At 35.9% G+C, this 17,967-nt stretch overlaps 3 protein-coding genes across 6 annotated transcripts in view; 2 read left to right on the forward strand and 1 right to left on the reverse strand.

Moving 5' to 3' along the window:
• Positions 1-4,789, forward strand: part of LOC107743501 (proto-oncogene tyrosine-protein kinase receptor Ret-like) — a 22,115-nt gene extending 17,326 nt beyond the window's left edge. For all 3 annotated transcript variants that reach the window (XM_016556728.1, XM_016556729.1, XM_016556730.1), the window contains exons 13-20: positions 185-292; positions 384-598; positions 688-810; positions 980-1,050; positions 1,266-1,403; positions 1,660-1,759; positions 2,747-2,894; positions 3,906-4,789. In XM_016556728.1, coding sequence (XP_016412214.1) covers positions 185-292; positions 384-598; positions 688-810; positions 980-1,050; positions 1,266-1,403; positions 1,660-1,759; positions 2,747-2,894; positions 3,906-4,063 — 1,061 coding nt within the window. In that variant the 3' untranslated portion in view covers positions 4,064-4,789. The remainder of the gene's footprint in view (positions 1-184; positions 293-383; positions 599-687; positions 811-979; positions 1,051-1,265; positions 1,404-1,659; positions 1,760-2,746; positions 2,895-3,905) is intronic.
• A 1,467-nt stretch (positions 4,790-6,256) lies between these two features.
• On the forward strand, positions 6,257-10,741 carry LOC107743585 (chondroitin sulfate N-acetylgalactosaminyltransferase 2-like). Its single transcript, XM_016556917.1, has 6 exons — positions 6,257-6,704; positions 8,041-8,142; positions 9,058-9,239; positions 9,506-9,600; positions 9,700-9,781; positions 10,007-10,741. Exons 1-6 carry the CDS (start codon positions 6,523-6,525, stop codon positions 10,297-10,299), a joined length of 936 nt encoding a protein of 311 aa, XP_016412403.1. The 5' UTR covers positions 6,257-6,522; the 3' UTR covers positions 10,300-10,741.
• Positions 10,742-11,465: 724 nt separating this feature from the next.
• The window catches only part of sec23ip (SEC23 interacting protein), a 10,926-nt gene continuing 4,424 nt past the window's right edge, over positions 11,466-17,967 (reverse strand). For both annotated transcript variants that reach the window (XM_016556732.1, XM_016556731.1), the window contains 16 exons: positions 17,314-17,521; positions 16,843-17,036; positions 16,661-16,750; positions 16,453-16,573; positions 16,141-16,230; positions 15,822-15,963; positions 14,640-14,848; positions 14,351-14,448; positions 13,833-14,000; positions 13,660-13,755; positions 13,387-13,560; positions 13,101-13,256; positions 12,818-12,920; positions 12,251-12,436; positions 11,980-12,145; positions 11,466-11,896 (listed from right to left, as the gene is read on the reverse strand). In XM_016556732.1, the coding sequence (XP_016412218.1) occupies positions 11,815-11,896; positions 11,980-12,145; positions 12,251-12,436; positions 12,818-12,920; positions 13,101-13,256; positions 13,387-13,560; positions 13,660-13,755; positions 13,833-14,000; positions 14,351-14,448; positions 14,640-14,848; positions 15,822-15,963; positions 16,141-16,230; positions 16,453-16,573; positions 16,661-16,750; positions 16,843-17,036; positions 17,314-17,521 (2,283 nt within the window). In that variant the 3' untranslated portion in view covers positions 11,466-11,814. The remainder of the gene's footprint in view (positions 11,897-11,979; positions 12,146-12,250; positions 12,437-12,817; positions 12,921-13,100; positions 13,257-13,386; positions 13,561-13,659; positions 13,756-13,832; positions 14,001-14,350; positions 14,449-14,639; positions 14,849-15,821; positions 15,964-16,140; positions 16,231-16,452; positions 16,574-16,660; positions 16,751-16,842; positions 17,037-17,313; positions 17,522-17,967) is intronic.

Here is a 17,967-nt window from a genome sequence, read left to right on the forward strand (position 1 = left end):
AGAATATCTCTTTGGATTTGAGACTTTAGTCTTTGCAACTTTACAGATCTTCTTTATGCACTAAGAGCTTGTAACACTCCAAAGAGAAAGGAAAAATTGAAATCGCATCAAATGACCCCTTTAAAAGCTGGATTAGTTTTAAAAATTGTGTAGTGACTCCTAAGCATTCATTTTTTCACCACAGAAAATGCATCTCACAGTGAGCTTCGAGACCTCCTGTCAGAGTTCACATTGCTCAAGCAGGTTAATCACCCTCATGTCATAAAAATGTATGGAGCTTGCAGCCAGGATGGTAAGACATTTTAGTAAAAAAAAAAAACTATGTTTAATCTGGCATGCATTTGTTTGTTGCCCTGTGTGCTCATACAAGCTCATCTGTTCAGGTCCATTATACTTAATCGTTGAATACGCAAAGTACGGCTCACTGCGGAACTTCCTGAGAGAGAGCCGGAAAGTTGGACCCAGCTACATGGGCAATGATGCCAACCGCAACTCCAGCTACTTGGAAAACCCAGATGAGAGAGCTCTGACCATGGGCGACCTCATCTCCTTTGCATGGCAGATCTCCAGAGGAATGCAATACCTGGCTGAAATGAAGGTGTGTCAGCAGTTTAGGGAATATCCATCACTGAATATTTAATGTTCTCTTTTAAAGAACGATGTTATAATGAGAGAAAATATGTTTAGCTTGTTCACAGAGACCTGGCTGCCAGGAATGTGCTGGTGGCAGAGGGAAGGAAGATGAAAATATCCGACTTTGGTTTATCTCGAGATGTTTATGAGGAAGATTCGTATGTGAAGAGGAGCAAGGTTATATATATATATATTTTTTTTTTTTTAACTGTGGCAAACTAGTTACATCCTATGTTTTACAGATGTTTGAATATTTGTGCTCGAGAAAACTTGTAATGAACATGCAATGCAATTTTACATTGGTTAGACTTAATACTATATGTCATAATGTGCTCTCAATTTTTAGGGTCGTATTCCTGTTAAATGGATGGCTATAGAATCTTTGTTTGATCACATCTACACCACACAAAGTGATGTGTAAGTTATGCAACACATGCTTCTATACAGACAATCACCAATTTATATTTAGCATGTCTGAATACAGTGAAATTGGGTGTATGATTTACTCAGAAATTGCTAGTCAATTTCACATGTAATTACAAAGAAATGTCAATAACAAATATTTTTTAAAGTGAGGACTTATTCCATTACAAATTTACAGTACAATGTCTCTCTCTGTTTTCTTGCATTAGCTGGTCTTTTGGTGTCCTCTTATGGGAAATTGTGACTTTGGGTGGAAACCCCTACCCAGGCATTGCTCCAGAACGGCTTTTCAACCTTCTGAAGACGGGCTACAGGATGGAGAAGCCAGAGAACTGCACGGATGAAATGTGTGTACATCACTTGAATGTGTTGTAGATTTGAGAGCTGAATGAACAAATCATTTTCTAAAACCACCATGTCATCATAGGATATATATCATTTAACATTCAAGTTAGCATATTTTGCTTTATATGACTTTAGAATGTCTCATACAATATTATGGACACAACATGTACTTAATTTCACCTAAAGGAATCAGTTATTTACGTGTGACAATCAGAGATGTTCTGAATCAGGTGATGAATGCTCTGTTATGTAATATAGGTACAATCTGATGCTTCGTTGTTGGAAACAAGAGCCACATAAGCGTCCTACTTTCTCAGACATCAGCAAAGAACTTGAGAAGATGATGGTGAAAAGCCGAGTAAGAATACAACAAGTACTTTCTCTCCAGACAGTCACACACAGACACAAATCAAAACACTTCTGATGAGCTTCATGAAATGACAACCTGAGCTGAACCTGTCTTCACAAATCATGTATGAACTTTAAGTCAAACATCCCAATTAAAATAGTATTTACACCCTAATTACCTTATACAGTGGGTACGGAAAGTATTCAGACCCCCTTAAATTGATTCAAAAGTTTGGGGTCAGTAAGATTTTTTTTTTTAAGAAATGAGTACTTTTATTCCACAAGGACACATTAAATGAATCTAAAGTGAAGTAAATGCTGTTCTTTGAACTTTATATTCATCAAAGAATCCTAAAAAAATTTTATCAACATTTCCACATAAATATTAAGCAGCACGACATTGATAATAATGATAAGTGTTTCTTGAGGACCAAATCATCATATTAAATTATTACATTACAGCAATTTCTGAAGGTTCATGTGACAATGAAGACTAAAGTAATTGTTTTTTTGTTTTGTTTTTTACTGTATTTTCAATCCAATAAATGCAGCCTGGTTGAGCGTAAGAGACTTTTTTTCTAAATTATTAAAAAATCTTACCGGCCCCAAAGTTTTGAATGGTAGTCTGTTTATTCATTTAAGTTGTCATAAAGATTAAAATTCTCCAAGGTAAGTGACGATGTTAAAACAACGTGAAAACAATGGATGAACACAGATCAACTGTCAGCACCTTGACTCCAAAAAACGTTGTTATATTTTAGAATAAATTAAATGTTAGACTGGCCATATTTACACTTAAATGTACTGTCATATATTTTGTTATGCTAACCTTTAGCAACTAATGTAATTTGACAACCTGCTTTCTAATGATGTTGACTAGTGAATCAAGAAAAATCTCATTCTCAAGAAACATTTTTTCACATGAAGTATGTGATGTTACACTGAAGAGTTATGGTACCACTAGTCTGATTTTCATAACTGTGTTTCCCTTCATCAGGACTATCTGGATCTCGCAGCCTCCACGCCAGCAGACGCCCTGCTGTATGACGACTCCCTCTCTGAAGAGGACACACCTTTAGTGGACTCTAGTAACGCCCCTCTCCCTCGAACCCTCCCCTCCACTTGGATTGAAAACAAGCTCTATGGTAGAATTTCCCATGCATTTACTCGATTCTAATACTGGGAACAAAATCAATTTGTTTTTGCCTTCCATAGGAAGTGCTGTGATTGTGCTAACGGCATGGTTGCCACTGACTTATGAATATTGCTAATGTTTTATAGATTCAGTTAGTGCTGTAGTGTCTGGATCTAGGGATCAGATGTTTCATTTGGACCTGCTTCCGATGTACTCTACTATTTGAAATATTCATTTTAAAAAGCTTTATTGTACAAGTATTATTACTACTGATAAAAAAAGTTAATAATTTTCATTTATATACAAAAAACTTAACATGTATTATGTTCAGTTAGGAAAATATAATTAGATGTGTTTCATGATTTACATCATATGTGAATTTTCTATTGGTTTGCAGCACTGTAGGTTAAGTTTTACATTTGAAACAGGTCCCGTGTGCTCTGGATGTGCTCTCTCTGTAATATTCTGAACATATTACAGAAAATGAGTGTTTACAGTAGATGGAGTCAGTTCTGAAAGCAGTAAGGCTTTTGAATTAAACTCTTCTTTTAGTTTAGATCATATATCAAGATATGCAAGACTCTGTTAGCTCTCCCCAAAATTATGGCATTAATAGTAAGCAATTAAACGGCCAGCAGTAAGGCAGTTGCTATTCACAGACTCCTTGATGTCTGTTATTTCTGCGAGTACACAAAAAACCTTTTAGTAGAGCACTGATTATCTATTTCATTTAAAATGATTGTACATAAAATGGCAAAGACAACAGCAGTAACAATACTGATGTCATGATGATGTCATACAATAGATGATGTCATCACAGTGGAATATTGACATGAATGACCAAAAAGCACTCAAAGGACCAAAGAATGATTTCATGCTTCTACCATGAAATTACCATGAGTCATTCATGCTGTTTTATGCTGTTTAATGCTCAAAAGCTGAGCTGAGTTTCGTTTGAGAGCCTTACTGTCTGGACTTAATGCTTCCTCAGTGCAGAAAAATGATATGTTCTCATTTTTAGGCATGTCATACCCGAACTGGCCAGAGAAGAGCCCGGTACCGCTCAACAGACTCGATGCCACTAACCCTGTCTTTACAAGATATGCCAATGATAGTGTTTATGCAAACTGGATGGCTTTGCATTCTCCCGCAAAAATTGTGGACACGCTCAATAGTTAAAAAAGCAAACCAAAATCAGTGGTGGGAAAGATGTGGGGGGTGGGAGATGTGTATATTTATATGATACTGTATATATGTTGTTTGATGATAAAGTCGGTTCCCTTTTATTTCTGCTGTTGTGTAGAAGATGGGAGGATGGTAATAGATTTCAAATTGGCTGGAATTGCATAAAACATGCTTCAAGCAGCTCATAGGTGATTGTTACCACAAGGCCCTGTTGGCCATGTTGTATCACTGCATGACTCTGTACAGTTTAATGTCCATGTTTAAGTGCCTGTGCCGCTTCTGTTAGAAAACACCAGTTATAAATGCATGACCGAGACAATCTTGGTCCCACTCCAGGAATTAAAGGGAGCTTCTTTACCATCACTTACTGCAGATGTTTGCTGCAATGATTGGACATGTTTATTTGGAAAAATAGTTTTTCTTCTTGATTATGTGTCAGGATATGACAGAATCAATTACTTTTTGTTTTTTTAAATGTTGATATTTTGCTCTGTGGTAACTACGAGTTATGAATATTGCCATAACAGAGTATTGATATGTTTAATTTAATGTCATATGGTGATTTAATTTTCATTGTGCAACAATAACTACAATACATAAACCTGAGTGTGATTCCTCATTATGTTGTCAAAACATTACGTTTCAATCAATAAAACTGTTAGAAGATGCCAGGTTTAATTTAATGTGTTTTATGCTATTTCATTCTCAGACTTCATTAAAGAGCAACAAAGAATAGTTCTAATTATTTACACAAATAGATTAAAATGTGGTAACATTTGCTCATCCTGACATCCTAAGGGTTGAGGCATGGATTTCATGACACATTAGTACTGTGACCACAAAAATGAATGAATGATCGGAAAATCAAGTCCAACGTACCCTGTGTAAATATGTAAATGGTTATGAAACCATCAATTTGAGGTTTCATTCAGTTTGTCGTTTTGCTCTGTGAATAGGAAGATTTATTTAAATCAGATAATACCAACATGGGACTCACATTAAAAGTTTTTCCTGGCGTAAGTGGAGCAGCAGCACGAATAGAGAAAAAAGACAAACCTATAAACACATGACATACCATTTCAAAGAAAGGAAGTGAGTTAAATTTCAAAGTAGATTTTCAAAAATTGCATAATTATAGTGAATTTTGTTAACCATAGGGTTTAACGATTTGTAAAACATCTAGACAGGCTTTTATTTTGAAATTTTGCGGCTCATAGCGGAAGTAACGTGCGTTTTTATTGTGCTTCCTTTTTTCATTGCACCGTGGCGTTCTGTTCCCACATTTATTATGCTCGGTATTCTATTGAACAGTTGCATAAAGAAACGGTTACCGAAAGCCACATACAGTCACAATTACCGAGGGAAGTGTCGCACATTTCCGTGTTTATTTTTTAAAACAACTTCAACCTCGACGTTTTCTGCCACAAATTATATTGGTACCGTTAGATTTTTCTTGTGCGAACGGCAACATTTTGCCATAGATCAGTCAGCCAGATGTTTCCCTGTGCGCTTAAAGGTGTATTTCTTTGATGATGTAGAAGCAAACTTGATTAGTATTATTCAGAGTCTTAGGTGCTACCTTAGTTTATAATAAGGCGCAAGCTTGTATATAACATCAGGAAGAATTGCGGTATAAGTTACACGTACATGTGCATAAAATTCATACAGTGTGTGGGGTAATGTACAGTCAGTCGGCAAAATAAACACCGTGAGCAAAAAACAGCGTGATCTGATCAGGAGTCCGACCCCGCTTAAAACACGGCTACTTGCCAAATTAATGAATACATGATGTATATGAAATATTGATTATTAACTTATTATTAAAACATTTAAGTTATCATTAACGTCTTATTTTTAGATTATCCATTCTAAGTTTCGATCCGAAGAATTGCAGTCTTTTACTACGTAGACTTTTTTTTACAATATTAATTCATTATATTTATGTTTGTGTTTAAATATATATATATATATATATATATATATATGTTTCATAAATAGATAACACATAAGAGATTATACATTTATGGATATATCACAATTTGTTTTACTGACTGTTCTGAAGTTAAACAGCAAGGCACTACTGGGTGTTAAATTATTTTATACATTTTTATTTGTATGTATTTGTTTAGTCTAAATATACTGATGAGGAAAATATATGATTAATTATTGTAATCTCTTTTTAGATGAGTTATTTCTCTTAGAAGAGGACTATTGTGCAAGCAGGATGACAGGTCGTCGAAGGTATATTCACACATCTCTGAGGAATCTGAGCATGTTCAGTGTGCTGTAGAGTGAGAGGAGCATGATTACAAGAGAAATGTGACACTACCGCGCTCCCTCCGCTTCACTTGGGAATGGATTAATGTGAAAGACTTAATCCTTCCTAAAGGTTACATCTTGTCAGGGTGGGAATGCAAAACGGTGGCTGGTAAAGAGCACCCTGCCTCTCAGATATGCCCAGGCGGGGGCTTCCTCTGCAGGGGCGGGTGCGCTGGCTTGTCCTGGGGATATTTTTGCTTTTGGTACTGCTGCTGTTTGCTTACCTCCTGGAGTGCACACCGCCTGCGGATGTAAGCCAGGTGCTGCCTGGCCTGGGAGGAGATCCGTATAGAAAGGAGTATTACCTGGCCCTCCTGCAGGAGCAGGATTACATTTTTTTTTGTTAGCTAAACTGTAAGTAAGCATCATCAACAAAAAAACAAATGTGTTTTTCCATTAGCTTTTGCATTGAAAACAAGCTGTATGACAGGCAGAGGTTTATGATTCTTACACACTTTTTTCATCATAATAGTCTTCACAAATAAAAACAACTGAATTTTGAAGCTTAAATACATTCGGCAGAAGTAGAAAGCTAAATTTAGGCTATAAACACTAGGCCTCTCACGATAACAACTTTTTGTTGTGCGATATATTGCCCCTATGTACGACAAGTTACAAAAGACACAGGCGTAAGTGGAATGTACAAAACATGGTGAAATTATTTTTTTTAAGTAAATATAATGGGCGATATATTCCGTCACCAAAAATTATTGAGGTCATGTACATATATTGCGCGATAAGTCGATATATTGATTATTGTGACAGGCCTAATAAACACCACATTGGCATGAGTTCAGTCTCTCCAGCATTAAGATTCTGACAACTCTTTCAGTCTTTATTTAAAAACATTTTCACTGAAATTGAGTTAGAAAAGTTTGCAAGAATTCGATAATGAGGCTGTAAAAGCAGCTAGTGCGTAGATGAGTTTACCTGTTCAGCGTGATGACGTTTATTGTCCCCAACAACCTCTGTAGTCACATTTAGCCACTTGTTGACAACCACCTTTTTCAAGACAATTAAAAGCTTTAAAAACCACAAAGGATTCTAACTGATTTATTTTATGTCAGAATAAAATGTGAAGATATCTTGAGCTTGTGTTAACCACAGAACATATTTGAGGCATTTAACCAAAAACCATTTCAGAAAAACCCATTGACTTCAGGAAACTGGAACTTTTAAGTTCTGAACACGTTTCTAGGTTTTGGCCTAAACAAATACATCATTTTATATACATAAATGCATCATTTCAATTTGGATGAAATTTCACAGCAAAAAGATCCATTGTCAAAAGTGTAGTGATGATGTATGAAGCACAGATTACACAGAACTTACTTTCAAACCAAGTAGTGGCAAATTGCAACTTGAACCCGAGGCAAAATCTGTGGGGAAATTTTTCGTTTTTACACATACATAACTCCCAATTGTGCAGATTCCTATTGACATTTCAAACTAAAAAATGTGACAGAGCATGTAAGAGAGATTAGGGGAATGTGTGTTTTTGTGTGCTGCAGATAATATGGTTGAACTTCTAAAGTTGTGTGGGTAGGGGCAACACAGAGCCAGATGTTACACAGTTTTACAAGGGAACAAGTGCGGTTTTCCCTTTGGAAGTTTTGGAAATGTTGTGATCAGGCTATGTTTTCTGTGTGCAGGGAGGTTTGTATACAGCAGGACAAGCGGGTGCATCTCACAGTGGTGTATTTTGGGCAGACGGGCTTGCAGGAGGTGAAGGCGTCTCTGAGGAAAATGTCCAGGTTTGAGCTTTGCAGATATTGATATTTTATGTGTATAGCGTGACTGAAACATTCTATGATTGCCAACATCCTGAATGGAGAAAACTCAAGGAAAAGGAATTTGCTGTTTGTGGGGCAGTTGAAATGTTCTTTATTAGAATGGTAATTTTCTTGACTAGCAGAAAATATACTTGCTTTTTCAAAGTTATTGAGTAAGGTACATAATCTGTGTAAGTACACTACCATTCAAAAGTTTGGGGTCAGTAAGATTTTTATTATTATGTATTTATTTATTTACTTTTTTTAAAGAAATGTAATACTTTTTTTTCATCATGGATGCATTAAATTGCATTCAGCTTTTAATGTTGTGTCAGCTTTTCTAAATCTTTGTAAAAAATTATTTTATTGCTATTTATTTATCTATTATTATTAATTTATTTATTTTTTATTATTACTATTAATTTTTTAAATATACATATTTTTTATTTTATTTTATTTATTTATTTAATTTTTTTTAAGTCTACCAGGGTTGGGGTGGGTTTTAAATTTGCACAGTTGCTTTTTGTTTTTATATTACTATTCCCAGAAGAAAATTCAATAAACAGTAGGGATGTAACGATTAACCGCGAGCCGGTTGAAAATCGATGTGACACTGAAGACTGTAGTAATGATGCTGAAAATGTAGCTTTGCCACACTGGAATAACTTTTTGAAAAAAAATTCACAATATTACTGTTTTTATTTTATCTTTAATCTAATAAATGCAGCCTTGTTGAGCATGAGACTTTAATTAAAAAAATATTACTGACTCCCAGCTTATAAATGTTATTGTAGGTTGTTAATTAAAGATTGTAAAAACTGTATTACCCACTTTGGTTGGCATAAATCTTCTAAAGCTCATTATGTTTCTTACACTGTTTTTATTCATGATCTCCAGTGAGGAAAACTTCAGTAACTACACTCTGATCCCTGTGGATGAGGAGTTTTCGCGTGGCCGTGGTCTGGACATTGGAGCTCACACGTGGGAGAAGGGGGATGATGTGTTGATGTTCTTCTGTGACGTTGACATCTACTTCACACTGGAATTTCTTAGCACCTGTCGTCTCAATACAGCTCCAGGTCTGTCATCTCAAGCATTTATATCTGAAAATTCATGGACCCATTACTAGATAAAACATCAGTATTTCTTCCATTTTGCACTGTTGTTTAATTGCACTATAGGATTAAGTTTGTATGTTAGTTGGAAAACAAAATAAGAGTGCACACAAACTAAGCAGTAATAATATTAGTAATAGGATTTGTTGTCATGGACAATTGTCATGCCTCCATTTTTTTATACACTAAAATGTTTATAATAAAAATACAATTTTTTTTCTCCCTGGAAGGAAAACGAGTTTTCTACCCGGTGGTTTTCAGTTTGTACAATCCATCTATAGTTTATGGAAATCTTGAGTTTCCGCCCCCCATTGAGAATCTGCTGGTATGTACATCAAGATTTTTCTATGAACCTACATCTTTGTAGAATGTATGGCTTTCTACTGATACAAAGGTGAATAATGCAATTGTATGCTGTTTACAGATTCATAAAAAAGATGGCGGATTCTGGAGGGATTTTGGATTTGGCATGACTTGTCAGTATCGCTCTGACTTCCTCAGCATTGGTAAGTCGTTGTGTATTTTAATGTGGAAAAAGTTTTAGATTTATAACAAAATAAATTTCCATTTCAAATATGTCCGTAACTTTAATTTGTAAAATGGAATAATGAATCGATACATGCATTTATTCCGGCGTAATTTCAAATCAATGCATCAGATACATCAAATTACAATAAAAGATAATTTGCTTGCTGTTTCATATAAATAAACTCACAGTTCCTCTTTTCTAGGAGGATTTGATCTGGAAGTGAAAGGCTGGGGTGTAGAAGATGTGCACTTGTACAGGAAGTATCTACGGAGTGATCAGATTGTGATCCGCACGCCTGTATCAGGCCTCTTCCACCTGTGGCATGAGAAGCTGTGCGCAGATGAACTGACCCCAGAACAGTACCGCATGTGCATCCAGTCCAAGGCCATGAATGAGGCGTCACATTCTCACCTGGGCATGCTGGTGTTCAGGGAGGAGATCGAGACTCACCTTCGAAAGCAGGCCTACAAAACCCAGAGCAGACCAGCAGAATGAATTGACTACAGAATCAACAATACAGAGCACAACTTTGTTGACATGGCAATGAAGAAATGGGTCAAACGGACATTTTTGGTATTATTTGAACTAAGTCCACTCTAAATAATAATCTATGGATTACTGAAGACCTTATGACAGCAAAAAAAAAAAAGACTTAAGTGTGGTGGAAGGATGGTACTGATAGGTACTACGTAAACTGTTTACATCATTGAGAATTTAATTTCTCTGAGAGTTCTGGAATAGTCTGCTTTAATGCCAATTTAAATTGTAGGTGTTCTACACTAGAAGGACTTATTTACTACATGTGAATAATGACCAGTCCCATTAGGGAAATGAGTTAATGAAGATGAGCTGAAATGCAGAGAAATTGTTAGGGCCTCATTCATGAAAGAGTTTGTACAAACTATTCATAAATGTATGCAAAAGGGGCAATCATCTACAGATGGATGTGGTTAAACTTGCCGTGCTGGATTTGTTCTGTTGGCAATGTCTGTGTTGGAACAGTATTCAGACTTTGAGAAAAGTCTTCCATGTGTTTGAGATGGCATGGACCCGATATGCATTTTGATGCGTGTATCAAACTTATACTTTGCACCATGTGTAAGAACACTGGTCAGTGCCGTAGCACTAACAGTCAGGGGTTTATGATAAAATGCTCTAATATTTCAAGACATTGGCCTCTGCAACCACTTTGAAATGAATCTGTGGTATATAGTGAGTTACTGCAAAAAAAAAAAAAAAAAAAATTTTTTACATCCCTAAAGGACATTTCTCTGATTGAACAAACCACTTGTGACAAGGACATTATGTATTCATTCAACTTTAAGCAGCAGGTAGATTAAAAATAACCGTTGCTATCTGTTGTAGAGCCTTAAATTGGTCAGGATGTTGAGTTCCATTACTTATTTTCTAAAATAAATGAAAGGAATACAACTAACCATGGTTAATGATTTTTGTCCCTGAAATAAACCATGATGTGGTGCAGCAGTGTGAACCTTGAAATGTAGACCTGCTATTTGATCCCCAGTATATGTGTCATAAATTTTTGTTTTGGAAGCAAATTCTGTGCCAGTAAATATCAATTTTTTTAAAATATCCCAATATATACTGAAGATAACTGTGATGATCTAAAAAGCCAGAGCAACACAATAGCTACTAATAGTTTAGTTTATTATGACTTGTTGGTTGTAGTTTTCAAACAGCATAGTTATTTCTTTACTAACTCTAGATAATAAAGGGTTTGTTAATACCATTTATAATTGCACTCAAACATTCCCAGCTCTATAAGCTATAAAAATGCCATTTTAAACCATTGTGGTATTGAAATCCACTATTTGACTTTAATTTCTTAATTTAAGACACATGGAATAATACAAGTGTATTCATTTTAATATAGACTACAACAATATAAAATAAAATAAAGACAGTCCGAGTTGAAAACAGTTTAAAATATTCTTTTATCTTCAAAGTAATGTGATTTCTGATGGCCGAAGAGTTTTAATGAGCATCACATCAATGCACTGCCTGATCTGGGTGTATGTTCATGGTCTTGTAAATTTCCTTGAGGAGAAGCAGAGCTGTATCTTCAGATTCCCTGAGGAAAGAGACAAAAGATTCTGTTTGTAAAACACAACATGACAATGCAAGTACATAATGATATTAAGGAACATCACATACCAGTAACACAGATGACTTTGGAGTGCAAACAGGTATTCATTGAAGCTCTCGATGGGTTTCTCTTGCAGAACGTAGTCAATGCGTTTTCCTCCATTCAGCATGCCCACTTTTACTTGTGTCTCCTCTTCCTTCTGAGGTTCAGGACTCTCAACCATCTTATCCTCCTCTGCAAACAAACAGTGAGATTCAGATTTTGAGCTTGAGCTGAAGTGTGCACATTGAAATGATGAAACGGATAAGGGTAAGAGGATATTCACTGTGGTTAACTTACCTTCCCCTTGCTGCTTTTCCTCTTCTGCTTTGATTTGACTGGCGACCATGGCGAGCTGTTCATGCAGTTGAGCAGACGAGGTGTGAGCGCGGGCAAACTCATTCAGAGTCTGCCAAGCACTCTTCAGAGAGCTGATGAAGCCTTGCTTTAGGTCCGAGCCCATCCTGGATAAACTCTCTTTTAATTCTGGACACAAGACACACACACAAAATAAATAAATAAATAATCACACTCCCCCACAAAAAAAAGAAAATCTATGTATTTTATTATAATTATGACATTGCTTAATATCCTTAATTAAAATGATTGTTGACTGTGTTTTGCTTTATCAACACAAGAAAAAAAAAATTTCCTGGACAATTGTGCCTGGATAATTTACCATTTCATTTAAAAAAATATAATTTCTTAAATGATATATTATTTTTCATTTAAATGTATTATTATTTAAATAATTTAAAATAATATATATTATTTAAATTGCTATTATTAATTAAATTATTTAAAATAAAATATCTCTAGAATAATTTTAAAAATGCATGAAATGCACAGAAATTGCCTATTACATACCAAGATGAAGCCTCTTTCTCCCTTTATGATGAGGGATCAAAACCGGCTCCAGCTCAATGTCAGGTAAGATCATGGGTTCAATTCTGTATGCAACTGGATCCAGCTGAGTGCACAATAACATTAATGCATTAGATACATAGCTAACAGTGAGAATGTTTAAGTTTAAAATAGTGGTGTTCATCTTTCTTCATTTACACTGACACTTTAGTCCTAAACCATTTTTGTTTCCAAAAGATCAGATGCCTTTGTAGATAAACAGTAGACAAGCTAAGACACCACTTACTGGATGGTAGATATTGAAGAACCCTTTGCAGGTGGGAAGCTGGTAAGACTCTTCGATTTTCTCCACCCCACGCACTGTCAGAAACATCCCGATTGGAGAACCGAGAGCAAAGAAATTCACCGGTTCAAAGTCCAGAGCATGATATACCACCGACACCTGGAGAAGAACATCCAAGATTGCAGAGCATGTTCACATATCAGACCCACAATCAGGTTCTGACAAGATACCTTCATTCAATCATCTTGATCCATAGAGCAATTTGGGATGGTGTATGTTCGAGCTTTACCTGCCCTGTGCCTATTTCAAAATAGTTGTAATCCACATGGATTGAGGACATGGTCCTTCCTGCTGGCAGTTTGCTGACGGCAGAATCCGGTGTGGGCTCTGTCTGAACGGGAGGTTGGGTCTCTTTTGGTTCCTCTTTTTCTACAGTCTTCTCTTTCACAGCCTTTCGGGCCGCCTGCCAAGAAACAAATGGGTTTCAAAGTGTCACATGAAACTGGACAAATAAAAAGTGCAAACACTACCAGATGCAATTTAAAGACAATTGAAAATATGCCTGTTTTGCAGACTTCTCTTTGACAAAATTGGCAAGTTTTTTACGTGGCCCCAGAGGAATAGCCATTTCCTTCAGATCATCTATTGTGCACATCAGCTGCAACATAGGAGAAATAGCCATGATGAGTTGTTTATTCTGTAAAAAAATAATAATAATAATTTAAATGCTCTCACCAGAGACTCAACATCAATCTTCTCAGTTTCAAAGGTGTTCAGATATTCAGACAACCCCAACATCTCCAGAACTGATGACAGGTTGCCAATCTCCTCTTCTTCCTCTTTAGACTCTTCCTCAGCAGCCACTACAGTAGGCACTTCATTGGCCTGGATGACGGGACTTACCTACAGCAATTAAACAATATTCAAATAAGGTTTAGAAGTCATCTTAAAGGGGTCCTATTATGCTTTTTCAACTTTAGTTAGTCTGTAATGTTGCTGTTTGAGCATAAAAAAGATCTGCGAAGTTACAACGCTCAAAGTCCACTTCAAAAGGAGATATTTTAACTACGTCGGAGACGCGCTAGTTTTCACAAGGCAGACGAACTTAGTGGTTACAATCATCCGGGTTTAAATCACGCTCAAATTGATTTTAAAGACCCACAGATAAAGGCTGTGTTCCTGTGATGCCATAAAACAGAACATGTCATATGTTCAGCATTTTATGGTTATCTTCAATCAAAATGTACTGATACCTGTTTCACATTAGGCAGAGCATTTCCATTGGTCACTGGACCTGCTGAAGGTGAGCCGGTCTTCTGATTGGACAGCAGATCAAAAAGTATCAAAGAGCCTACAGGTTAGGGGAAATAATAAATTAAAAGAAAACTGTAAAAAAAACAATATAAATTCTAGTACATGGTGTTTTTTTACACAATATCATTGTGTCCTAACAGACGTCTAACAGAGCATTACTTTGATTCATGGTCTTAAATGATAAAACTTGAACTAGAGTTAAAGCATGTAAAAGCAAAGGATTCTCACCCAAGCTGTGTCCAGCCACGGACACTCTGCCTTTGAAGTCTGGGTTTCTTTGCATGAACAATGAATGTAAGCGGTTGATCTCAAAAGCCACGGTGTCCATAATGGTCTGGCAGTAGGTTGGGCTGTTGTAGAAGAGAACATCTAAGAGGGTTTCATTAGTGAAGTGACGCAAACGACCTGTGCTGGGCAGAGTAATCTTCTTTATCCTCCTAGATGATTGAAAACATAAAAGACAGAAATATGTTTTGTTAAAAATATATAAAACAAGATGATGTGACTGATAATACAGACAACATGAATTTAGGCAGAACAGTATGGAGATTTCAAGAGCATTTCAAAGCAGCACCAAGAGGAAAGAAAAAACATCCTGACAACATATTTTTTTCAGTAACCTCAACAAAACAAGTTTCTTAAGAAAGAGTTCCTAAATTTTTGGACCAACAAATTGTCATTGTTTTTCCACAGAGGGATAAGTAAATTTAATACAGGATAGTGTATTTTATAATTATACTTCCATTCAAAAGTTTGGGGTTTTTTCATGTGTTTTTTAAATAATTCTCTTAAGCCCACCAAGGCATTTATTTGATCAAAAATACAGTAAAAAATTTAAAACATTATTACTATTTTTAAATGACTGTTTTTTTTTTGTTTTTTTTTTAAATAAATTATCATTATGGCAAAGCTGAATTTTCATTGAATTTTACTCCAGTCTATATTTACTCCATTTATTCCAGTCAGTATCACATGATCCTTCAGAACTCATTCTAATATGCCGATTTGCTGCTCAAGAAACATCTTATTTATTTCACTGTTGAAAATGGTTGTGGTGCTTAATATTTTTGGGGAAATTGTGATATATTTTTTCAAGATTCTTTAATGAATAGAAAGAAAAAAAAAAAAAAAAAATTATTTGAAAAAGAAATCTTCCATAACATTATTTATAAATACCTTTACTATCAATTTTGATCAATTTATCAAAAGATCTTTACTGAATATTACTTTGAATAGAACTAAACATATATTATATATATATATATATATATATTTAAATTACACATTGGTGGCTGAAGGTTCAGTACAAAAGAAACAGCAAAAGCAAAAATGGAAATGGAAAGTTTTAGGCCTCATATACAGAATTCAAGTAAGACTCCTCTTGAATGTGGCTGAACGTCGTGTCTCTACCTGTCAACCCCTGTAGCATCACCGTGCAGAGCCGTGTGCCAGTGCACAGGCAAAAACTCCACACGACTAATCAGATGATCATCACGGGCCTTCTTGAAATGACTCTGCAACAACTTCAAGGACACACTGCGGAAGTCATCCACTGTGAACACAAACACAGAGTTTGACTGAAGCGCAATATATATTGTCTAAGGATTCACATAGAAACAGTAGGATTTGTTTCTACTAAAACAACTGGCCTAAATTGTGACTTTATAACTGACTTTGAACTGAAAAGACAATTTAGTATTCATCTGGAGTCTAAATTGGTGTAACATACCACACTCCACCATGCTCCTAAACCTCAGGTCACAGACGGGGCCTATGCCATGCACCAGAAACACCACATGATCCACCTGAGGCATCTCACCTAGACAGGAAAACACAACATTCCTCTATGATTCTGGCATGTTATGCACTCTCCTTTAAATAATACCTAATCATTTTGACGTTGTGGACTGTTTGACAGTTTGTGTTTTGAAACATTTTGAAATCTGGGGGACTTCAAAGTGAGAAACAGCAGAACAAATCGCTCAGTTTGGCAGGATAAAGTCAGAAAACAAGAACTCCGAGGTCAAAAAGATGCATTTACCATCAGGAACTTCATCATGATCATCGTCCACACCTCTCTTGACAATCCGAGGTCGGGTCTGACCGTCCTGTGTCGTGCCCCACTCATCAGGCATGGCAGACGGCTGAAACTGCACAATCACCTGAGGAGGAACCAATCAGATTTATGCTACAGAAACACTGTTTACTATTTAGAGTCTTTTCTTGCTAAAAGCATTTAATCATTTTACCTTTGGATTGTGCATTACGATGGTCTCACCAGAAGGGAATTCCAGTCGGCGGTGCCACTGATTAGTGGTAACAGCCTTCTTATATTCTGCCTGTTTAACATACATAACATTGAGCAGTTAAAATGGCATCCTGATAGTCAGCATTGTGAATACTGATGAGAAAAATATAGAGGAGCACAAACCTCCAGCTTCTCACTGAATTCTTCTGAATAGGGGATGAAGCGACTGTCTGTGTCTCCTTTGTAGAACCAGGTACAGCGGCGGACCTCAGTGGGCTCTTCTTCCCAGTACACGGCAGTCCGTGTGCGGTCATACAGCTGCACATCATAGCGTCCTCCGTCAGTACACACAATCACATTTTCTGGATCTGGCTGAACTGAAGCAACAGACTTCAGTTGTGAAAAAGACTAAGAGTGGCCACATGCTCTTGGCATACATGGAAAAATACAATCCAGTTAATCTCAAACAAATTCAATTACAGTGACAGAGGCAGTTCCATTTAGCCTAACATTACTCAACTTAAGATATCGTAAAAGTAAACAGCAGGCTTCATACATCAAAAGCCAGAAAGCTAATACCAAAATATTGGAAGAGCCTTGTACAATTATTCCTGCTAATGTAAGTGGGTTTGATGAAAACACTTCCTGTCTTACCAGAGTTGAACGTTTCTTCCAAGCAAATGGAATCCAGAATACTAAAGGGAAGCCAGACCATCTTTGACTCCACTTGTTTGCAGTAGAACCAGTGAGGTTGAACAGGTTCATAAACATTGTAAGCATATGGCACCATTGAGTTGGAAGGGACTAATGGTCCAGTCATGTTGGCCATTGTAGGGGGTGGTGGAATCTGTGTTGGGGGAGGCTGAAAAATAGCAAAATCACTATATGGACAAAGTACAAGTCCTTTTTAAAACTGTTACAAAGTATGCCAGTTTTCCTAAACATGCTTATAAAGACACTAAAAAGACATCGCTTGAACTGGCATTTTTTATTATATATATTTATATAGGGTTGTACCAATATTACAATTAGAATTTATATAAATCTGATCCGATTATTTTGTTACAGCTGTCAAAATTCAATTCTATTTTGTCTAAAAAAAATAAAATATTCCAAACTAAAAATGTATAAATAAATAATACTAATAACTAATAAAAACTACATTTTAAATGTTTAATAATAAATGAATTTAGTTATCACAACATTGTATTGTATCACTGTTATTAACTAAAACTATAAAATAATGTTTTCGGTAATTGAAATAAAGCAGTATATATATATATATATATATATATACACACACACACA

This window comes from Sinocyclocheilus rhinocerous, unplaced genomic scaffold, assembly GCF_001515625.1.
Source record: "Sinocyclocheilus rhinocerous isolate Xijiao unplaced genomic scaffold, SAMN03320098_v1.1 scaffold677, whole genome shotgun sequence".
In the NCBI taxonomy this organism is placed as follows: Eukaryota; Metazoa; Chordata; class Actinopteri; order Cypriniformes; family Cyprinidae; genus Sinocyclocheilus; species Sinocyclocheilus rhinocerous.

What these genes read in the sequence shown, in the direction of transcription:
- LOC107743585 (XM_016556917.1), top strand. Translation starts at nt 6,523, where the DNA reads ATGCCCAGGCGGGGGCTTCCTCTGCAGGGGCGGGTGCGCTGGCTTGTC. An exon ending in GAGTATTACCTGGCCCTCCT is followed by an intron (nt 6,705 to 8,040) that starts GCAGGAGCAGGA and finishes TTCTGTGTGCAG; the next exon opens with GGAGGTTTGTATACAGCAGG. An exon ending in TCTCTGAGGAAAATGTCCAG is followed by an intron (nt 8,143 to 9,057) that starts GTTTGAGCTTTG and finishes CATGATCTCCAG; the next exon opens with TGAGGAAAACTTCAGTAACT.